Here is a 21659-nt window from a genome sequence, read left to right as displayed (position 1 = left end):
GGCCTGTACATTGGCGAAGTCCAGTCATAGTTGATTGGCCCACAACCGTGAGGTGACGCAAACCACCAAATGCAATTCGGGTCCTATACTTCGAGGAGGACTACTGCACTGCTCGTACGGTGGACCTGAGACACGTACTCCGCCGCATGCAAGACGCGTAAAGACGCTGCTCCGTAAGTACTCCGGAGTAGGAAGAAGAGCGGTAGAGTGGCATCGGCAAGTGGCATCCCGACCGGTCGACTCATGGCTTGCATACCCGGACTGGGGAGTCCGACTTGCTGCTGAAATGGTGGGTAAGTGGCTCTGAGGGGAGGTGGAAGAGCGTTCGGCGGCTTGTGATCGCGATCGAGCTGAGCTGAGAGAGAGTATTTGGAATTGGAGAGCTGAAGAGGAGTGAGTCGGAGTGAAAGCGTCACGTGATGTGGTGAAGTGGCGTTTGCGCTAGCGACGTAATTAGTGCGTGTAATTTATGTATGGATATGCTATTCTGTAATGGATGGGGTGATGTAAGCATAGAAGTTGTGCCCTGCCCTACTCGGTTGCTTTTGTATGAACTTCAAGTTGGGCTGGTGTGCTGGGTATTTCGGGACTGCAACGCCGCGTGGCAAAGGATTCAGCTGGTGTGGTCGGGATGGCCCAGATAGATCTCCTATTTCGAGCAACCCAGCAACCGATGCATCGGGCTGCAGGGCCGCGTGGCGAAGTCGAGGCTTTTTAGGTAGTAGGTGATCGAGATCGCAGATTGCGGGTAGTCAGTTGGACGGGGGCGGAGAAGTTGAAATTGACTTGATTGGTGGCCTTTCTGCACTTAGAGTACGTAGATCTGCATCTGCAAAACGGTTTCCCTCTTTGGACACCAACATTTATCGAGAATCTTAGATGGAATTGGACATCGAGCGGACATCGATCGGGCAGGCCATGTGCGCTCTTTTCGCAGAAGTGGATAGAACGTGGAGTAAAGGAAGGCGAGGATTTGGTCCATCGTCGGCTGCAAGCGCTCGCGTGGTGGTGATGGTGATCTGTGGAGAATATGGAAATGGGGGTGTCGATCATGGAATGACGCCGTTGGGTAACCGGTGAGCTGGCGTGCTGGTATACTATCGGCAGCACAGCAGTAACAGCATACGACGTATATAGATACAGGCGTCCTGAACTAGGAGGGTGAATGCTATGTCAGCCTCATGAGAATACGATACGATACGATACGATACGATCTGTTCCAGCAATCGGGGCGATGTGGTCGGTGTCTCAGACGGACAAACCGCAACCACGGATAAGGCACGCGGCGAGGCGCTGCCCGCGCTGTCTGCTGGGTCGACTGCGGACCCGGTGCGCAGGCCCCCGCGTAGCAGCTGGCCCGGATACTGCGCGCTCGGCTGAGCTAACGGCAGAGGAAGCGGGGCGGATGTCGATTGGGACACGCAAGTGCCGATCTCGTCTAATTTATAGAGAGACGAAGCATTCTGGCCGGTCACCTGGCACAGAGCGGAGGCTGCAGTTCCCTTGGACACGGCCAGCGCTCGCGCTCACCGAGAATGCAGAGGCAGCTCGAGGAGGCGCGGCGACGATCGGGCGGCGAATTCTGGAACGGCGGGGGGCACTTGCCGGCACCATGTGCGATCGGCAACAGGGCTGGCATGGTCAGGCGAGGCGATCGGCGTGGCGGCCGACGCATCCGGAATGGCACGTGGGAATTGCGGCGTCGCGCGGGGCGGTGGTGGGCGGTGGGGGAAGGACGAGACGCAGCGGCCAGCGGAGCCGACATGCCTTGGTGATGGCTGGAGAGCGCGCAGTCGAGAGTCGAGGGCTGCCGAATGCCCCGGGTGCACCACCACAACGAATTGCGAATTGGGCCATGCCAGCGCCAGTGGTGACGGAGAGGCAGCCGTGGCAGCTGGTAGGCCGGGCAGGCTGAGGGAACAGCAGCAAAAGGTCCACGTCTCGGTTGTTTTCGATTATGTGAGGCGTGAGTGTTGTTGCTCTCCGGTAGCTGAGAAGGGAAGGACCAGATGCAGTTCGGCTCCTCACCCAGCCCCGCCTCCACAGAACCGTGAGCTGATGCAGACCTCCATGCGGTCGCCAATGCTGCAAGTATGTACGTACCTCGCCTCGTGTTATCACCCGTCCCGACGCAATGTCCGTGGAGGAAATGCTTTGCCTGCACACCTGCAGTTCGCGACAGACCCGTCCCTGCCGTCCTGATAAACATGCGTCTGCGCTGACTGCCGTAGGCCAAATTCCGGCGTAATTAGAGCAGCCGAAGAGAGATGAAGCAACTGCTGCAATCGGCCTTGGCAGCAGCGGCGTCGTGATGCTCTCATCACGATGCGGTCCTTTCAGGCTCGCCGCCGCGAATCACGCAAGCCACGTCGTCGGCCCGCTCCTCCTTCATTTTGGACCTCCCATGCGCCGTCAGCAGACTGGCATGCCTCGGCGTCGATGCACCTCGCAACCGTTGTGTTGGTGGCTGCAATCAAAAGCAAATGGGCGGCAGACGCATCCCAGCTTCTCGAAGAATTCCAAGATTCTCGCGCCCTGGTCGTCATCGCTGGTGACAGCGGAGAGCAAGTCGGGGCAGGGCATCGGATTGGGAACAGTATCGACTTTCCTGGATGGACCACGTCCGCCGGGGCATGGATGGTTCGCAGCCAGGGAACATCTTCACATGTCACAATCCCGTCACAGAGGCGGCCCAGCCACAGCTTGCGTATGAGGGCCCGTCCGTTGGCGAACCATGGAGCAGCTCCGCGCTTTGCAGGTGGCTGACCTCTGCCACAGCAACCTTGACAGGCAGTCCTACACGGGCCCGCCCCGCCGCCAGCAGAGCTTCCGCGCAGGCTTTGCCCGATTGCTCTCCATCACCGAAGCGGAAATGGCATTTAGACGAAGCCATCTCGGATTGGGCGGCGTCTAGACGGCTCCAGCCAAGCGACCTTCACGATGCCTTGATGGATCTGGGGCGCCACGCGTTTCAAGTAGATCTGACTTCATCTCTTCTGCCTTTTCCTGGCTGCACGGAAATTTAAAATGCTCGGTCGATCCCAAAGCGGAGCCAGGCGCTCGGTGATTGCGCAACCGAGTTGGAAGCCTTGCTGAGGGTGCCAGCAGCTTCGCGCTCACGGCTCTCACGGCTCCACGGCACTGAGCCAGCCGGCCCGCAGCACGCGGAGGCCTCCGTCAAGTGTTGCAGCGATGGTTCAGGCCGTCCTCGGGGCCATGTAACGTCTGGCAGCGAAGTGATATGGCGCGGGCGATCACTGCTCTTATCGATTCGCCATGCGGTTCGACCTGACGGGCGATCCACGGGAGGGTTGTGAGAGAGGCTGACAGGTTGACACGGCCGCCCGTGTCGCCTGCAGCTTCCAGGCAGCGTCTGTCTGAAGCCTGTCGCGAGGGAGGCCCGCCGTTGGAGACGCAGAGGCCGCGACGTGCCCCCTCGTGGTTCCGCATCTGGCAGCATATCAAGCATCACGACCGCGGACGCGCTGCTGAATCCGCATCCAGTCACTCGAATCTCGGCCGCTGTCCTGAAGGCCAGCCAGCAGGCACCGCCCTGCCGTTTCGCCTTGATACACTCGCCGACGCTCACTCGCCGACCGCGGGGGGCTTTCGACCACTGTCTGACCTTCAGCGTGCCGCTGCCCTTCAATCTCCTGGTCCATCGTGCCGCGGCCGCAACGGGGGCCCTGATCCGTGCTGTGCCCTGTTCTGGCGCCCTGAGATTGCACTCGCTTCCTCCCGAACGTTGACCCTGTGGGCTGGGTGAGCGCCCTGGCCCGCTGCCCGCGAGCGTCGTCGACCCCATGTCGAGCACCTTTAATTCCACGAGCTGTCAGCCACACGGCCCGCGCGCTGCAGCAGTGCGGCCGACGTTGCCAACGGCTGAGCACTGGCTGGCTGGCGCGCTGGGATCTGGCCGGACCACATGCCGGGGGCCCCCCATGGCCGTCGAGATAGCGTGCTGGCACAATATCGGGGAGTAACGAGCGGGTCTGGAGGTGTCCTGCACTGTATGTGCGCTGGAGGCACTCGGCGCAGAGGACGTGGAGGAGTGGTTGGTGAGGCTACGCGAGCCCGCATCAGGTAACGATGGGCAGCGTCGTTGAATCGACGTCGGCCCCGGTGCTCCTTCATATGTTACATGTAGACACATCAGGCGACTGTTATGTACGCCAGCCCGCCGCTTCAGGCTTCTTCCGCCGCTTGGCCGGCAGCCGCGCGCACAACTTGGACGCACGTCAAAACTAGGTCCGCCGCGCCACAGCCCAGCAGTGGGAAAGATGGCCCGAAGCGGCGACAAACCCAACGTCAGACCCTCTACGGCGCCCTGCTGACGCCCTCTGCACGCCGCAGAGCTCTCCAGGGTCACTCGCTGCCGCCCGCACAGCTTTTGCGGCCGCCGTCCGCTGTGGTGGGCAATGCGCGTGAAGTGAGTGCGGCCGCTTGGGGTTGGTCTCCGCTGGGGCTTTCTATACCGTCCTCCCTCACCACCCCGCCCAACCACGGCCTCCCACCCCCCATTCACCTCTGTGCCCTCGTCACCACCTGCTCCGGCGCTCGTCGCCCTGTCTCACCCCTCCAGCCCGCCCCGATCGTCCACACCAACCACGCGACACCTGGGCAGGATCGTCGGTGCAGCGGCGGCCTGTAACGACTTTTCCGCCGCTGTCTAGCCTCGTCCGGGCCCGCGAATCACAGCACCTGTCTCCCGTGCCTGCCAGAACCCAGCGTTAGTCCCGCCTTGGGGGCAACGGTTTGCAGCTCTGGGCCGTGGGTGAACGTTGCTCGCGAGGCTTCTCTTAAGTATGTCGTTCCATCTCGTCTAGGACGTCTGTTGAACCTCCGCCAGTCATTTTTTTCGTCAATGTCGACCGCGTGCTCCACCACTTCCCTTCGTCTTCATGTTGCTCACTCTCTCCAAGCCTCCCAAGTCGGAATTCGAATTTAAAACTCCCCATGATTACTCTCCGCCCTTCACATCTTCCGCACCGCGATTCTCCCCCAAGCTGCCCGGTGGCCTTTTCAGATCACTGCCGGCCAGTGCTCCCTCCACCATGGGCACGCCTCATCGAGGCCTCCCGCCTCCCGCGGCAATGACGATGCAAGATCCAGGCCGAGGACCACCGCCATTGCCTCCGTCCATGGGTTCCATGCCCGCCCCGCCCTCGCAGTGGCAAGGAGCCGAGGAGTCGATGCGGAACTGGCTCGTGGCCAAAGCCGAGGAGGACAAGCGGAAGCAAGAGGAGGAGAAGACGCGGCAGGAGGGGCTGCGGCTGGAGCAGCGCAAGATTGAGCAGTCCATGTTGCAGGAGTCGCTCGCACGGGGGATCCCACCGAATCTCGTGCCCATGATCTTTGCGGGCATCAGTGGCAGCAACCTCGCCAACATGAGCCTCGACTGGCTGCAGCAGTACGTGGCCCAGCTCCAGGCGGCACAGCAACAGCAGCAGCAGCAGGCCCTCGCCCAGGCACAGGTCTCACCAGAACTGCGGCGAGAGACGAGGTTAATCGGCCAAACTCAACCGGGTGTGTACGGCGTCGCGCCACAGGGCTCACAGCCAGTTCTCTCCGCAACGTCGGTGCTACCTGGACAGCCGCTGGCTGCACAACCACAGCACGGCGCCTTCTCGACTTCGGCGTACGCCAGCGGAAGCTTGTCTCCGAACAGCAGAGCGCGGGCAGCGCAGACATCAGGCCATGTTGGTGCGCCGACGTCAGCTCCACGACCGCCAGCACAGTCACAGCTTCCCAGGCTCACCACCAACGAGATGCAAATCCAGCAGCCTCCTTCAGCGCCGCTGGGCGTGCACGCACTACAACAGCAGTCGCAGCCCTCACAGGAGACGTCTTCGCCCTCCATCTACTTCCACCACTGGGTGCCACCAACGTCCCAAAGCGGGGGCACTGAGCGAAGAGAGGCTCCTGCCACGCCTTCAGGTAAACACCACGCCTCATTTTCGCACCATCAACATGCAGCCTCTCATGCCTCTGACGCAGATTACACCAGCTCGCCGAAGAAACGGAAAGCGGTGGGCGGCCACCAGCAGGCCCCGCCCCCCTCCTCGACGCCCCAGTACACATCGCCATCCTTTTCGCAGATCTCGTCTTCCGCATCCACGCCAGCCCGACGCGGGCACGGACGAGCTCGTAGCGATGCCTCAACACGCGGGTACGATGCTGGAGGGCCACTAAGCCGTCGGGCAACGATATCGAGTCAAGCTCTTCCAGAGGGCATTGCGCCACCAGTGGAGCACGGCGGACCAGAACAGCGCCAGCCGCAGCCATCGCGTGGGCCAGAAAGTCAACAACAACAGCAGCAAGGCCACCCGCTGCAGCACCAGTATCAAGCCCACGAGCAGCATCGAAATGAGGGCAGCAGTGGCATGCAAGGGACAAGTCAAGGTGAAACGCGGCAATCTCAGCATCAGCATTCGGTAGGGCCGGAACGAAGGTCGGCGCCCGGGTCGCCGAAACGGGAAGCGGGTGCGCAGTAGTGCATCTCAGCATTCGTATGGTCAGCCAATTCAAATACCCACAAAATGCTCAATTTCAGCCCAGGGCCACCCCAGATATGCCAACTACGAGCAGGCGCAGCGATCGGAGGCCCGCACCGCCCGACGGGGGTGCAGAATCCAGCCAGGGGCGCGAAGAGGCACGGCATGTCGTCGGGAGAGCAGCAGACAGGATGCTCACGGCACAGCATCAACAGCCACAGCCTCGCCGATCAGCCTCGCCCATCGCCGACCTCTCCACGGGCAAGAATACGCTATCCGGGCCGACTTCCAGGGCGGCAGCAGTGTGAAGCGAGCTCGGGGCCCTCTCCGCGAGACCGAAAGTGGGTGTGGATAGCGATGACAGGCACGCCATCAACGCCATGCGAGACCGTTCCAGCGCCAACGGGCCCGCGAGCTTAAATTAGCCACCAGGCACGCCGGCTCCCGTGATTTCGAAGCGTCGAGAGCACGATCCGGCAAGCGCGCAATGGCACGGGCCCGGACTAGGAGAAGCGAGATGACGGGCCGTCTCCACCTGCTGCACCTGATATCACCGCGACACCGCGCACCACGACGCCGAGCTGCGCCATTCGCGACCTTTGTTCGGTGCGGCAGCGAGGGCTTGGGGGTTCCTGCATATGGTTGTCATGACAAAGACGTGGCGTCTGCCGAGCGAGAGGAGGAAGAATTTGGAAGAGGCGTTCGAGGTTTTGGACGGCACAATCGGTTCCTGGCCCGTTCTGAAGGGTGCATTTATTGCCGACCCCCGTGGAGGAATCCTGCGTGGGTGATGCGGGTGGCAATCTACATGCAGGAACCGCGAAAAGAAGTGCTGGGCATCATATTGCGGCGTCGTCAACTATTGCTTCATGGGCTCCCAGCTGCTCAATTCGGACTCCACGTGCTACCACTGACGTCTCCCAAGCTTTGCCCGAGCAAATCTGTCCATTCAGGCCGTCTATCTTCGTTCTCGATTCGTTCAACGTCTGCTCTATGTTTTGTCGATAAGGCGCCTTTTCCTAGGATATCTAGTCCAAACCTGACTTGTCATGAAAATAACCAACGGTCGCACCTGCACCCTCACGCGTACCGCTACAACGGTCGTCTATGGTGCATCTGCAGCCTCAATTCGTGGAACTTATTGAGCTCCGCATGAGCTGGTGGGATCCTGTGTTTCGTTTTGTCAGCCCTTTCCATTTTGTGCGGAGCCAGCTGCATGGATTACCCCTTCTGGAACCCTGGCCATGCTTCCGTTGACTGCAATATATACCACCGGCAACCCCCGAGGGACCTGCTCACCGCCTTGTTCAGATTCCCGCCTAGAAGAATTGTGAGGACCGGAAATTCATGACCATAGAGACCTGGGAGACGACGTGCAGGATGTATGAGTAGGTGCCCATGGGAATAGACGGGATTGGAGTTGGAGGGACTTTTCTTTATCATTGCCTCATTTGATGGGTGATAGCATGAGCTGGGCTGGATTCACTTCAGTTGTGATTATTTTCAAGCAACATTGGACTATTCGGTTTCCTTTGTTTCATGATACCTATCATCACCATTCACCAAGGCCGGTTTACAGTGGATTAAACTTTGGAGTTCCATCAAGGCACATTGCGGCGTCTGATATCTGGTATATCTCACCGTCTACTCTTCCATGGCGGACCAGCAGGTCATTTTCGGGTAGCATGTTCGCGCTTTCGACCGTTCGACCTGTCAACTTTTTACCATTCTTATCTATATTCTTATTCTTAGTCTTATTGCTAGCGTCTTCTTTCAGACTGGTTTCCTTGAGTGGAAGAAATCAAAATAGCCACCTTTTGCACCAGCGACTACGCGTAGTTGCACATATACCCGGCTTTTAGGCTGCGGATGGCACTGGATTGGGTTGGCACAGTTTGGCTTGTACATATAACAGAAAGATGAGGATTAGATGCATGCATGGAATGTATTGGCATGGACTCGGGGGACAGGCGATCTGACTCCCAGGCCCTAAATCATTTCACCAGAATCGAATAGGCCCAGCATCCGGCGAGAGAGACGGAGCTGTGGCATTTTGGCGGTAGCTCTGTTGAATCATTTGCAATTGGTGACTTCATCTTGGAGACTTCACGGCAATCACCTTTCCTTCATCCCATGACTTTTCATCTCCGAACTCATTTTGATTATTGTATTCCCGCTCACCAAGTATCAGTCTTGTCATGTCGTTGAATCTTCAATCACATGCCAATCCCAATCCCCTTGCGATCATCTCAGCCTTGCAAGCACACTGACTCGCGCCCTCATTACTGCAGCATTTGTCATCTACGCCCCTCATCTTGAATCTCTACTCGAGTTTTCAGCACATCAAAAAGCTCATCCCGACTCCGTATCCGGTAACAAGCAGCACCTGCATCAGGTAGGCCGAGATTTCAACCCAGTCACCAATTTCAGACACGCTGTTCAAGACGTCTAGGCATGGAAATAAGCCTGGCCTAAGTCCGTATATCACGCAACAGAAGATGGATTGACAACTTTCTTCTGCATCAAAGCCTCAACCTTTGGCCATTATCTGTCCCTACACTATAAGTGCGTTTGGACGAGTGGCTCGGTGCAGTCACCCATTTCAGACGAAACTGTTTCACACTTCCAGAGCTAGAAAACAAGAATTTTCTTGATCTGTATCCTCACGCGCCCAACAAAATGCATCTGGACGGCCGGGGGTCAGCCGGATATCATGAGGTTATTGCATGATACCAGCGCCTTCACCCCCGTTGATATTCAGCCACCATCACGCTCTACCGATCCCCACCAAATCGCACGCTCCAGATGCAGAAATCCAATTCCCTCACACCCACCCCTCCCCTTCTCCAACCATCGGCCTACCACCCTCATCAACTCCCCTCGCCTACCCACATACCACCTCTTCCCTCCATCCTCGTCTCGCGCTCATCTCGCTCTCAACGTCACGCTCACCCCTCCAAAATCTCCGACCAACCCGCGGCCCCTGCGCCGATCACACAGATCCCGAGCGCCACCGATCCTGGGTCCAATCTCCCCGGGCTCCGCGGCCCTCCATCCCCCCATCACTCATCCCCCCAGCAGCTCATCGTGTCATCTCATCCCAGCCCCGCCACGCCTCCAACGCTCATTTCGTGTTCAGAGAGCGCACGTGCCATTTCCGCAGCATCCAATTTCGGCCCTCCCCACCTCGAAGCGGACGGGTGTCAAACGGCTGCTTGCAAGCCACGTTTCCCCACTCCCGCGCTTAGGGAAGCGTGAAACAGCCTCATCAAAGCCTCATCACAGCCTGGCCCGGCCAAGCTTTGGATTTGGATGTGCTGGATCAGGAAGGGCCCGATGAGTCTACGGAAATGGATGCATGTCGCGTGGGAGGAGGGATTTGGATGACTGCTTGAGGCGGCGTGAAACAGCTTATCACGGCTTTCTCTGAAATTGGCTGGGAGTTCCGTGCGAGGAGCGTTGAGAGGCGGGCGCGAATGTGGTGGTCTTGAGATATATTGCCTGCTTGTGTGACTTTGGCAGCTTTTGAAAGTTCTGTGTCTGGAATTTACTCAAGGGCTTCCGCTCTTTGATCTCTTGTTTTGTTGCATCTCTTTGGCGAGAGGCTGAGATTTAGGTAGGCGTCAGATCATGTGAGTTTTGAGGTGGATATCAGACTTCCGAGAAAGACGTTGGGATAATCCTCTTGAATCGTGATTCATATAGAGCCTGGCTTTTTATTCCTCGGGTATTAGTAGATTCAATTCGAATAGGCACATGCAAGTTTGGGCTACGAGAGCGTCGATAGTGCTTCTGAGTTTGTTGGTGGCAGAATGGATTATTGGTTTCCCGTCCAAGTTGCTATCGATGCATGAACAATCAGTGAAGCGTCTTGAAGACTGCCTCGTCTCGCTTGTAAGTCACATCTTCTCAGACCTAGTAAATCTAATCAGCATCTTTCGCTACCTCACCCTCCCGCACAGCCACACCTTTAAAGCTCAGACCACACCTCCAGCCACTGCAGCCACCGGTCACGACTTCCTTCCGCCTTGCCCCACCATCCCGCGGAATCTCGCTGCAGCCTGAGATTGACTCCAGCTTCCACCTCACAACAAACGGCTGCCTCGCACTACAAACAGCTGTACACCCACTCGCGAGCTATTCTTCAAACAACATCAACACACCAACAACACCAACCAACGCATCCACACCTCCGCAACTTCAGGGTCTAGAACCCCCCGCTCTCAGCACCCAACACCCACTTTACCTCTCTCTCAACCACCAGCAAGATGCAAATCAAGTACGTCGCCTCCAGCTCCCTCCTTTCTAGCTTGGGCATCACGAAAGCTATAAGAGAGTTTGTGCTAATCAGCCAACAGGGTCCGCACCCTAACAGGAAAAGAGATCGAGCTGGACATCGAGCCGGACTACAAGGCATGTCCCCTGCCCTCCCTCATCCTCTTCATCCCTAGAAAATCTCGATCTAACACAGGCTCAGGTCTCCCGCATAAAGGAGCGCGTCGAAGAGAAAGAGGGCATCCCACCCGCACAACAGCGGTTGATTTTCGGCGGGAAGCAGATGTGAGTATCCCGCCACCTCTGCCCACCTCAGGCCTTGGACCTGGAACAGCGCGCTGATGAATGTTTGCAGGGCCGACGACAAAACCGCCGCCGAATACAACCTCGAAGGCGGCGCGACGCTGCATCTGGTACTTGCCCTGCGCGGGGGGTATTAGATTACGAACACCGTCCCTTGCACCTGCCCACACCTCCGACCTCCCGACCCACTCGTCGTTGTCTGAACAAACATGACTTTTGGAGTGGCGATTCGTAGGCTAACACTCAAAAGGCGGAGTGGGATACGTCGCTGGACGGGTGGGTCTATGTGTCGAGAGGGGCAAAGGGCTTCTTGGAGTGAGCTTTGGCGATTGAGCGGGTTCTTTTTACTCTACTATTATTGGGGATGGGATATGAATGGAAAGGAGGGAACGCAGAGGGGGTGATTGGGATGCATAGCTAGGTTAGGCAGGCGTCTATCGGTGTAGACTTTCTCTGCCAGTGCTTGAGGTCCTTCGACGTGCTTGAGATGTTGAGGAAGAAACATGGTTGTGTAGAGGGCTTTACTGCTGTGACAGATGCTTTAGCATGCTATCGGAAAGCCAGATCAGATCGTTCTGCACAGCGTGAATTGGCGCAGACTCAAAAGTCCGTCACAGCACATCTATTAAGTTCATTATCGGAAATCCAACCATGAATACATCTGTTTTTCAAGATTCAAAATCGCTTCGAGCGTCCTCAAGCAGTCACCAAGCAGTGTAATCAAGTTCATTTTCTTCTAGATTCCCAAAAGCACTAGCGCGCAAGTGTACGAGGATCAATTTCGTCCAAAAGTTTTCAAGAACTTGACGAAGAAGCTTAAGCTATACTGAATGAGTGTACACAGACCCACATCCTCCGTATCTCCGAAATCACGGCGAAGGACCTGAAGCAGTGGCGGAGGACGGTAGACACTGATATATATTCCTGATTCGGGGAAACGTTTGGGAGAACCTTGCGTATTGGTAAGTGTGCAGAAATGGATCTTTCCGGGGGAGGGGGTTTGATGGCAGATCGAAGGACCTCCAGCAATGAAAGAGAAGTGTGCACAGACAAACCTGTTCCAGATTTGTCGGAAGTACGTTGAAGGACTTCCAGCAGCGGCAGAGAAGTGTACACAGATATGTCGTTTGAATACATTTCAAAACCATACTGGATGACCTTAGCCAGCGGCAAGCAGGTGCACATCTTTATTCTCTCACTCTCCGATCACGAGGTAGCTGATCAGAGCCCCATAGTCAAGATGCATGCCTGCGTGTATCATCGGAGCCCCTGGACTTTCAGGACACTTCTTGCGTTGTCACTCGTTTTCGAAACTGTTATAGCGGTCCTCTTGCCTCCGTCCTTCCTACCATAATGATTTATGCCCGACTCCTCTCGGCTGTTATAAGGTTAGATATCGTCTTGGTTTAACGTGTACAGACAGAAACTACATTATTTATAGCCTCTTTGTCATCCACATCTTCCTCTAAGCCTTCTAAGGCCGGATCGTCTACCGCCGAGTCTGCATTATCTACCTCAGCCACCTTAGGGGTAGTAAAAGAATCCAAATACAAGCACAGATGTGCCGATCTTAGACCTAATTGCTCTTCAGGATATTACTAGAAAATATGGTAGGTAGTTTAGAAATAAAAATGGAACCCTCTAGTAGACCACGATGAATCTTCAGACTACCTGGCTAGCTTTAAGTCGGGATCTAAAGACCGTACCAACCGCGTGGTCTATAGCACCGAAGGCCGCACTTCAAGCTATCTGGAGGGCGTCCACGACGCCAATGTTTAATATCCTTTAAGATATTTGAAAATGCATCAAAGGTCCTTCCAGCAGTCGTAGAGGAGTGTATAGTACGTACCCTCTACACATTTCGAAACCATACTAAAGGACCGCTAGCAGTCGCAGACAGGTGTGTACAGATACGTAATCTTTAAATATTAAAAAATACATCCAAGCGCCTCTAGTAGTTGGACACAACTGTACACAGACGCGTCTTTTTTAGAGTTCCTGAGAATAGCTCGAGGACCTTCTGGCGGCGGCAAGCAGGTGTACGCAGTTATGTTTCCTCTAGACATTTCAAAATCGTACCGGAGGACTTCTAGCAGCCACAGAAAACTGTACACAGATACTTTCCTCTATATTTTTCGAGATTACACCGAAAGACCTCACGCAGCGGCAAGCGAGTGTGCATAAACATTTATCATTCAACTTTTCGTAGGTACGTACGTCATGTGGGGTTGTCAGTGAGAAAGGGTATCTGTCCTGCCATGCTCCCGCAGATCCACCTGAACCCCATTTAGTCCAACGTCATGTGGAATTCTCAGTGAGAAAGGGTATCCATCCTGCCATGCTCCCGCAGATCCACCTGACCTCCATTTAGTCCAGAAAGAAACCCAACAACAGCAAAAGAGAAAATGAAAGAAAGAAATCAGTAGTCGAGGCTTCCCAAGAGCATTCAAGGCTTCGTGCGCTTGACCGGTTTCATGAACGGGTCCACCTCTGCCCTCTTGCGCTTCTTCAAGGGTGCACTCGCTCCGCCTGCGGTGAGTGCTCTCAGCCTCGCCTCTTTCGCAGCCTGTTCCGCAGCAGCTTGTTCCGTGGTGTGTCCCGTTGCGATAGTCGAGGCTTTTGCAGCTGTGTTCGGGGTAGGCTGGCTCGTCCATGTCTTCGTTCTCGGCGCTCCTAGCTGAATCCTCCTCCTCTCCTCAACCATGCTTTTCGGGGCTTGCGCGACACGACCCTTGCGTTCCTCCAAGAGCTTGTTCGGGAGCATGGCTGCCTTCGGCTGACCCTGGCGTGAATCGTACATGCTTCTCTTCAGCTTGTCGAGCGCAGTCTTTGCATTCTTCGCGGATGGGGGTGCTTTTGGTCCCGCGGCGCCGCCAAATCGACGATGATGGATCGAGTTGGTGATGGTCTTAGCCTCGACAATGGTGGTGGTGTTCTTGCGCTTCGCCTCTTTCAGTTTCTTCATGGTCTCCTTGAGGGCCTCTTCCTGGGCATCCTTCTCGCGATCCGCTTCCGCTTTGAGCTTCCTGTACAGTTTCCACCAATTGATCTCGTTCGCGGGCGCTCGCTGCTTTGTCTCCCAGCGTGGGATATCGCGCTGAATGAAGCGCTGCCAGATTTCCCCGGTTTCGCCTCGGAGTTGCGGGCAATTCTCTTCCAGCGTGCGGAGCTGAGCCGGGTCGTCGACTTTGAGGAGGATGGGTCGCCAGAAGGAGTATGGGTGGGTGCTTCCAACGTCATAGAGTGTGTCGATGTGGCGGATGGCACAGCGCCTGGCCATGGCTAGAAGGCTGCTGGCGCCCATGGCGGGGGGCTTGAATGTCGAAGAAGTCTCTCTGATGGGGGGACGGATGTAGTCGCTTGGCCTACGTCGAGGAGCGGTCAGGGAGGCACGGTGGCCTTTGGCCTGGGTGAACTTCTGTAGAGAGTGAAAATAACAGCCTTCTTAAATGTTTGTTGGAGAATGATGCCGATACCGATGATGACATTAGGAACGGTCCTATCGCTCGGTCTATCGATATTCCAACAAGTAATCCAACGAGACACTTGGGCGATCCAAAAGGCGAGGTGAGGTGAGGTGAAGTGAAGTCGAGGAAGCACGAAGGAAAGATGAACAAAACGAGATGTGGAACAGGAAGGTAACACAGGCCGAAGGGAACGCTGGTCGAGTGCAGCGATGAATTCGCGAACAGTGTCTTGCCGTTGCGAGGTTGAAAGATGGAGGATGGAGGACGGAGGTTGAATGTCAGCCCTATGTAGTGAGGTGGACGGGTGGCTGGGGTGAAGTCTAGCGCCCCGCTAGCAGCGCCAAGCCGGCACTACCCGCGTCGGCAATTGCGATCCCGTGATCTCTGCTTTGCGAACTCCTTCACGAACCTCTCTTCTACCAATTGCGCCCATCGACTTCGCTGCACGCCGACGCAGACACCTTACTCCTTGACCATGGCTCCATACGACTACGGCTATCTGCCTCAGGCGGAAGAGGGTACGCGACAAATCGCCTTCTATCACCAAAACATAGCTAACCTTCCCAGATTCCATCCATAATGTCGCGCGTCTCCTATCAGTCGAAGCCAGGCCATTCCAGCGCCTTACATCCCGCCTTCTAAAGCCAGACTCCCTGATCAACTCTCCGCCGACACTCCTCCCGACGCCTCCGCCAGACGCCTCGGCCGCCGATGAAGCTGCTGCTGCCGTCGAAGTCGAGCGCGAGAAGCAGGCCGCACGCCGCAAGCTATGGGAAGAGGAAATGCTCTTCGACTTCTCGGCGTTCGAGAGCAGCATCGTCCGCATGCAGCTCATCCACAACAGCAACCAGACGGAGCGCGAGCGATACGCCAAAGAGAAAACGCGCATCCTAGACACGGCGCAAGCAATTCGTGACAACACGGTTGAGCTGCGCGTGCAGCTAGAGGAGGCACGTAAGACGCTTGCGCTGCGGAAAACGTACGATGAGCTAGCGGACAAAATCACCATCAAGGAGAAGTTGAAGCCGAGGGAGGACCAGCACGCCGCACTGGAAAAATTGAGCAACGAGATCGAGGAGCTGCAGGAAGAAGGTAGGGAGTACTCGGTCAGCCGTGATCGCAAGCGCGAGCAATTTGGGAGGATTATGGAGGAAAGCAGGCTAATGTTGAAGCTGATTAAGGATGAGAAGGACGAGGCCGAGCGGAAGGAGGGGGTGGGTGATAGTGATGATGTTGATGATGGGGAGGGGAGCATTATCAGAAGTGCTGTGGGTACGCCGCGACCAGATACGGGTGGTGTGACGCCGATGCATGGCACACAGGAGGGTGAGAGAGGAGATATGCTTGCGGTTCCGCGGACAAGGCTGGCGCCGCTTTCTCAGGGAAGTAGTAGGGCACCATCTCCGTCAAGATCGCAACAGGACACAGAAATGGCAGAGTCGGGAAGAACCTCCGGAGACACAAGAGTGAGCGATGAGTCAGAAATGGAAGAAGGCGAGGAGGAGGAAGACGCTGGACCAGTTGACCAGATGGATATATCATGAGACTCCTCAGTGCGACGATTTCTGATATAAGCTTAGGAGCGACCTTGTTCATTTGTTTTACAGCATAGCGTGGAGTCTGGAATTGCATAGCACGGCTAGGATAGGAACACTTTCAGAATCATAGTTATTTCCTCTCGAACACTCCCGAAGTCCTCATTCCGCATCTACGAGATCTCTTCGACGGCCTTCTTCGCATCTGCAAGTGCGCTCTTTGCCTTGGTGACCTGCTTGGAATCCTGCTCGCCACCAGATTCCTTGTTGCTCTCCTATATCGTGTCAGTGCCGAATACAATGTTTGAGATAACCATCCTTACAAGCTCCTGCTCCAACCTGTCAAGCGCCTCCTGGATTTTCTGTCGCATTGAAGGCAGGACATTCTTGGTCTCCTCAAGCCCTTGACGCTGGATTACAAAGTCAGTTGCTTTACTCCCAATCACCCTTCAACGATTAGATACCTCTTGTCTTAGCTGATACTCGGCATTCTCATCGGCGCTGTCGCCCTCGAGCTTCTTGATGCGAGCCTCTTGCTGGGCCATCTCCTTGTGATAGCTAGCCTCTTCCTTCACCAGGCGCACCAAGGATGAAGTTGCAACAGCGAGCTTAGATGGTGGAGCCATCTTGAATGGTGATCGTGGTGGATTTGTTCTTGGAGATTTCCAGATTTAGCTGCTTCGTAGAGTTCTTGGAATGAGGGTCGTCTTTAAACAATCCAGGTCAAATTATAATGGTTGAGCAACGGCGGACGAATTCACGGACTGGAGCAGTGAGAATAGTGTTGCCTGACGGTGTTTATTGTTGGTCTGCAGGGCCGAGGGAGGGCCTGGTAGCGAAAAATCAATTAAGCCCTGATCCAGCTTAGACCGACAACGCGTCCGCGTCGCGCCTTCCTCCCAAGCCTATTTTCCCCCTCCCTCACCGTCTCCTCTCCACCATCCACCCCTCAACACCATTTTCTACGAGAAACACGGTCGCCATGTCTTCTCCGGCCTCAAGGCGCTCTCAGCGCCCTTCCGCCACCCCGCGAAGAAGCACGCGCAATTCTCGAATTCCTTCCAGCAGCCCAGCAGCCGCCGCCGGTGCTGATCAGCAACTTCGCTCAGAAGCATCGATTGCGTCGTCGCAGCGCGGAACTCCCAGAGCCAACCGGCTGCAGCAGGATGGCACGTCCAATTCACCTGGGTTGTTCATGTCGCCAGCGAACGCTTCTGGGGCTGCGAATGGCGCCGGCGCCAGCTCCCCCTTAATGCAGTCGGATGGCGATATGACTCCCAGAGCATCTGGGCAGAATGCCGGACGTACGTACATGTGACACACACTTGCAGAATCCGAATTGATTTGCCTAGTTTCGTCCCCCATCCATTACAGCTCTAGTCCTGCTCCCAATGGAAATGCCGCCCAACGATCTGCCCAGGAACCCCGGAGCAGCAGCAGCGCCCTTTTCGTCCGATCTTCTCTTGGTCTTGGGTCAGAGAGTGGTGGCCCTCGCAACCGTCGAAGTGATATCAATTCCGATATTTTGGGGCAATCCTCTTCTCAGCGCCGTCGCAGGCTCTTCGTCGACGAGAATGGCATGGCGGTGCACGAAGCCATGCCTTCAGAAACTGCCACTTTCTCCAATATGAATCCTGATACCTCAGACGCCGATGTACTTGGTGGAAATTCTTCCAGAGTGGTTTGGGGTACCAACATCTCCCTGGTTGATTCGATGAACGCTATGAAGGATTTCCTGCTCAATTTCCAGAGGAAGTATCGCATGATTCAGGATGAGGAGCTGGAAGAAGGATCAACTCTCCCCGCCACCCATCCAGCAATGGCAAAGGAGTACGTTGAGATGATGAAAGCCATGCTCGAGCTTGGCATAACTCCTCTCAATCTGGATGCGCGAAATCTAAAGTCATACCCACCGACAAGGAAGCTCTGGCATCAACTTCAGGCGTTTCCCAACGAGATCATCCCGCTTATGGATGTTTGTGTTAAGGACGTCATGATCGAACTGGCGGAGAAGCGTATGAATGAGCTGAGGCTGGCACAACAGCCGAGAAGCGCCAGACCGCGAGGTCGTGATTCCAGCTCTTTGCCTCCTGTGCCAAGCTCAGATATCGGGACACCAGGAACGCCAGCTGCTGCGGTCCCTGATCTTCCAGATCTCGTCAGAGAAGTGGACTCCAAGACCTATCGAGTCAGACCCTTTGGTTTGGATAAAACGATCAATTTGCGAGAGTTGAACCCAAGTGGTATGTTGCTGACTCATTCGATTTGAGCTTTGATATTTGCTAATTCGCGTGTAGATATGGATAAACTTGTTAGTATCAAGGGTTTAGTCATTCGCACAACCCCAATAATTCCAGACATGAAGGATGGTAAGTTGCAGGAATATGCCAGCAAAATGCACAGAGCTGACCATAACTAGCATTCTTCCGCTGTGCCGTCTGCAATCATACCGTTAAAGTCGATATTGACCGTGGCAAGATTGCTGAGCCAACCGCTTGCCCTCGTCCGGTTTGCGCTCAGCAAAATTCGATGCAAATCGTACACGAGCGCTCCGGGTTCGCGGACAAGCAAGTCATCAAGCTTCAGGAGACCCCTGATAGTGTCCCAGACGGCCAGACTCCGCATTCCGTCTCTCTCTGTGCTTACGATGAGCTTGTTGATGTTTGCAAAGCTGGAGACAGAGTCGAGATTACGGGCATTTTCAAGTGCAACCAAGTTCGGATCAATCCTCGTCAGAGGACCGTGAAGAACATTTTCAAGACCTATGTTGACGCTCTGCACATCCAAAAGGTCGACAAGAAGCGCGTGGGCATCGACGTATCGACTGTAGAAGAAGAGCTTGCCGATCAAGTCGCTGGCGACGTTGAGGAGACCAGAAAGGTTTCTGAGGAAGAAGAGGCTAAGATCAAAGCCGTTGCCGAGCGAGACGATGTCTATGAGCTCCTTTCTCGGTCCCTTGCACCTAGCATCTACGAGATGGATGACGTTAAGAAGGGTATTCTTCTCCAGCTCTTCGGCGGCACGAACAAATCTTTCGAGAAAGGTGGTAGCCCTCGCTACAGAGGCGATATCAACGTTCTTCTTTGCGGCGACCCCTCGACTGCCAAGTCACAGATCCTCAAGTACGTCCACAAGATCGCCCCGCGAGGTGTCTACACATCTGGCAAAGGTTCATCCGCGGTCGGTCTCACCGCGTACGTCACTCGCGACCCGGAAACACGCCAGCTGGTCCTCGAATCTGGTGCTCTTGTTCTCTCCGACGGTGGTGTCTGCTGTATTGATGAATTTGATAAGATGTCAGACTCAACGCGCTCTGTTCTTCACGAAGTAATGGAACAGCAAACTGTCTCCATTGCAAAAGCAGGTATCATCACTACCCTCAACGCCCGCACCTCGATCCTCGCCTCCGCCAATCCCATCGGTTCTAAGTACAACATCAACCTCCCTGTCCCACAGAACATCGACCTCCCGCCTACCCTCCTCTCCCGTTTCGATCTTGTCTACCTCGTTCTGGACCGCATCGATGAGAACACCGATCGCCGCATGGCTCGCCATCTTGTGAGCATGTATCTCGAAGACACGCCACAGAACGCGTCCGCGGCCGAGATCCTTCCAATCGAGTTCCTGACAGCATACATCTCGTACGCTCGCGCACACATTCACCCGAAGCTCAACACCGAAGCTTCGAGAGCGCTCGTAGACGCGTACGTGGCCATGCGTGCGTTAGGTGCCGATGTGCGTAGTCAGGAGCGCCGCATCACAGCTACTACCCGACAACTTGAAAGCATGATCCGTTTAGCAGAAGCGCATGCCAAGATGCGACTCAGTACCGTTGTCACAGAACACGATGTCGCTGAGGCTGTGCGACTGATCAAGAGCGCTCTGAAACAAGCCGCAACTGATGCTCGAACTGGTCTCATTGATATGGGTCTGCTGACCGAAGGTGCCGGTAGCGGTGACCGCAAGAGGAGAGAGGAGCTCAAGAGGGCGGTGCTGGACGTGCTTGATGATGCTCATGGAACTGTTAGGGTTAATGAGCTTATCAAGAAAATCAGAGAGGGCGCGAGTGAGAGTTTCGAGAGCAATGAGCTCACGGAAGTGCTGAGGGTGGCTGAAGCGGAGGGGACGGTGCAGGTTAGTGGGGAGGGGGGACGGAGAGTTGTGAAACGGGTGCGTGGATAGTGGGATTGTTCGTGATGGGTGTGTTTAAGGTGTTCCGGCTTGAATATGTGGAGTAGCCACTGGGGTTCTTTGGGTGACGGCATGGGCGGTCGGGATGGATGAGATGGATTAGTGTGTTTATGTTGTCAATGTCTCTTCACTCACATGGTGCGTAGATATAGATCCCCCGGAGGCCGTGCTCTATACGTCTAATACAAGATTCTGCTACGATTTCTTTGACTTAGTGTAACGTCTTTGGTGGCATTTTCCCGTGTTGATTCACCCTAGATGCCCTGACTGATCATAGGTCGATGTGACCTATCTCTGTTGTGACAAGATCAGCTAGGCTTCGTAGCTACGTTCACGATGTGGCGTTGAACTTTTTTCGGTTTCCTGTCACGCGGGGCATGAAAAACGTGGCACTCTACATGGGTGTGTGCGTAGGGAGGGCAAATGATGTGTGCGTGTATGCCACTGCTTGAGGTGCTTTGATACATTTTTAGAAATCTAAACGAGATAGAAGCTCTTCACTCTAGGCTATCTGGAAACTCATTAAAGCATTTCAAGCAGTGGTAGATAGGTGTGCCTATGAGACAGCGTGGTTGATAAGTGTCAACAGAAAGTGGCAGGCCAGAAACCCCGTGAGGGATATACACACCCCAGCTGTTTTTATGCTTATGTACGCTTATTTAGCACAGTTTAAGATCCTCTGGTATGCTATTGTTATTCATGAAAGACCAGCTTTGGCAAGCCTGATAGCTCTCTAGGGCACCCCAGACGGTGTTGAGCTGCTGAGTGTGCTACCTTTTTTATGCCCCACGTGCCTGTCAGACGGTCTAGCGAGTAAAGCCCTGGTTTGTTTTACTCCAAACTGATGATGACCTTCCCCATATGTTTCTGAATTTCTAGATACGCAAACGCTTTCTTCGCTTGATCAAAGGGAAATACCCTATCAACGAATGGCATAATCCTGCCTTTTCGTAGAAATTCGCAACTTCTTGCAGTACGTCATTCCCCCCCACAATCACACCTTGCATCATAGCATGCTTCCTTATCAGCATCAAACTAACTCCAAGTGGCTCAAAATCTGATCCTTTTCCGCTCACATACCCAATATCATTGATCAAGCCTCACCACTTCAGGCTCTTCAGTGATTGGATGATAGTTTTCTGGCCCATGTTGACCCCTTTGCCGTTCGTAATTCTGAGAACTTCATCGGACCAGCTTCTCACCCGACGACGAAGTGACTATCGTAGTCACATGCATCGTCTTTGCTATCTGCAGCGCCACCATCGAAACTGCAGGAGATCGGCCATGACCCTCACAAACAGCATGTTAACACGCCTCCCCCAGTTCCCAGAATCAAGATCGTCATCCCGGGCCCCAGCGATTGAAGCCCATGAAAAAACGAACTCCAACACGTG

General features: G+C 55.1%; 11 protein-coding genes across 11 annotated transcripts; 8 read left to right on the top strand and 3 right to left on the bottom strand.

Annotated features, from left to right (window-relative positions):
* Window positions 1–2325: 2325 nt before the first annotated feature.
* Window positions 2326–2914, top strand: BDZ99DRAFT_527762 (uncharacterized protein; the record flags this gene model as incomplete). Its single annotated transcript, XM_033726290.1, has 2 exons — window positions 2326–2723; window positions 2779–2914. 2 exons carry the CDS (start codon window positions 2326–2328, stop codon window positions 2912–2914), a joined length of 534 nt encoding a protein of 177 aa, XP_033569054.1.
* Window positions 2915–3022: 108 nt separating this feature from the next.
* BDZ99DRAFT_527761 (uncharacterized protein) lies at window positions 3023–3805 on the bottom strand (the record flags this gene model as incomplete). Its single annotated transcript, XM_033726289.1, has 1 exon — window positions 3023–3805. The coding sequence occupies one exon, from the start codon at window positions 3803–3805 to the stop codon at window positions 3023–3025; it is 783 nt and encodes a 260-aa protein (XP_033569053.1).
* A 1096-nt stretch (window positions 3806–4901) lies between these two features.
* BDZ99DRAFT_455216 (uncharacterized protein) lies at window positions 4902–6494 on the top strand (the record flags this gene model as incomplete). Its single annotated transcript, XM_033718433.1, has 2 exons — window positions 4902–5638; window positions 5672–6494. The coding sequence occupies 2 exons, from the start codon at window positions 4902–4904 to the stop codon at window positions 6492–6494; spliced, it is 1560 nt and encodes a 519-aa protein (XP_033569052.1).
* A 402-nt stretch (window positions 6495–6896) lies between these two features.
* On the top strand, window positions 6897–7799 carry BDZ99DRAFT_209093 (uncharacterized protein). The gene has a single exon (XM_033713321.1). The coding sequence runs from the start codon at window positions 6982–6984 to the stop codon at window positions 7648–7650; it is 669 nt and encodes a 222-aa protein (XP_033569051.1). The 5' UTR covers window positions 6897–6981; the 3' UTR covers window positions 7651–7799.
* On the top strand, window positions 7800–8422 carry BDZ99DRAFT_209094 (uncharacterized protein). Its single transcript, XM_033713322.1, has one exon. The coding sequence runs from the start codon at window positions 7949–7951 to the stop codon at window positions 8354–8356; it is 408 nt and encodes a 135-aa protein (XP_033569050.1). The 5' UTR covers window positions 7800–7948; the 3' UTR covers window positions 8357–8422.
* Window positions 8423–9004: 582 nt separating this feature from the next.
* Window positions 9005–10042, top strand: BDZ99DRAFT_209089 (uncharacterized protein). Its single transcript, XM_033713320.1, has one exon. The coding sequence runs from the start codon at window positions 9208–9210 to the stop codon at window positions 9832–9834; it is 627 nt and encodes a 208-aa protein (XP_033569049.1). The 5' UTR covers window positions 9005–9207; the 3' UTR covers window positions 9835–10042.
* A 298-nt stretch (window positions 10043–10340) lies between these two features.
* On the top strand, window positions 10341–11209 carry BDZ99DRAFT_483111 (ubiquitin-domain-containing protein; the record flags this gene model as incomplete). The annotated part of the gene is made up of 4 exons (XM_033722548.1): window positions 10341–10388; window positions 10489–10773; window positions 10972–11054; window positions 11125–11209. The coding sequence occupies 4 exons, from the start codon at window positions 10341–10343 to the stop codon at window positions 11207–11209; spliced, it is 501 nt and encodes a 166-aa protein (XP_033569048.1).
* A 2040-nt stretch (window positions 11210–13249) lies between these two features.
* Window positions 13250–14816, bottom strand: BDZ99DRAFT_469131 (uncharacterized protein). The gene has a single exon (XM_033721428.1). It carries the CDS (start codon window positions 14374–14376, stop codon window positions 13519–13521), a length of 858 nt encoding a protein of 285 aa, XP_033569047.1. The 5' UTR covers window positions 14377–14816; the 3' UTR covers window positions 13250–13518.
* Window positions 14817–14955: 139 nt separating this feature from the next.
* On the top strand, window positions 14956–16303 carry BDZ99DRAFT_209041 (uncharacterized protein). Its single transcript, XM_033713319.1, has 2 exons — window positions 14956–15057; window positions 15107–16303. The coding sequence occupies exons 1-2, from the start codon at window positions 15015–15017 to the stop codon at window positions 16081–16083; spliced, it is 1020 nt and encodes a 339-aa protein (XP_033569046.1). The 5' UTR covers window positions 14956–15014; the 3' UTR covers window positions 16084–16303.
* BDZ99DRAFT_469130 (uncharacterized protein) lies at window positions 16057–16698 on the bottom strand. The gene is made up of 3 exons (XM_033721427.1): window positions 16539–16698; window positions 16398–16484; window positions 16057–16349 (listed from the first exon to the last, which is right to left on the bottom strand). Exons 1-3 carry the CDS (start codon window positions 16617–16619, stop codon window positions 16248–16250), a joined length of 270 nt encoding a protein of 89 aa, XP_033569045.1. The 5' UTR covers window positions 16620–16698; the 3' UTR covers window positions 16057–16247.
* A 329-nt stretch (window positions 16699–17027) lies between these two features.
* BDZ99DRAFT_455204 (MCM-domain-containing protein) lies at window positions 17028–20465 on the top strand. Its single transcript, XM_033718432.1, has 4 exons — window positions 17028–17378; window positions 17427–18317; window positions 18372–18443; window positions 18494–20465. Exons 1-4 carry the CDS (start codon window positions 17057–17059, stop codon window positions 20254–20256), a joined length of 3048 nt encoding a protein of 1015 aa, XP_033569044.1. The 5' UTR covers window positions 17028–17056; the 3' UTR covers window positions 20257–20465.
* The last annotated feature ends 1194 nt before the right edge of the window (window positions 20466–21659 follow it).

Source organism: Mytilinidion resinicola (genome assembly GCF_010093595.1).
Source record: "Mytilinidion resinicola strain CBS 304.34 unplaced genomic scaffold BDZ99scaffold_34, whole genome shotgun sequence".
In the NCBI taxonomy this organism is placed as follows: Eukaryota; Fungi; Ascomycota; class Dothideomycetes; order Mytilinidiales; family Mytilinidiaceae; genus Mytilinidion; species Mytilinidion resinicola.
This window is presented reverse-complemented; position numbering and strand designations above follow the sequence as displayed.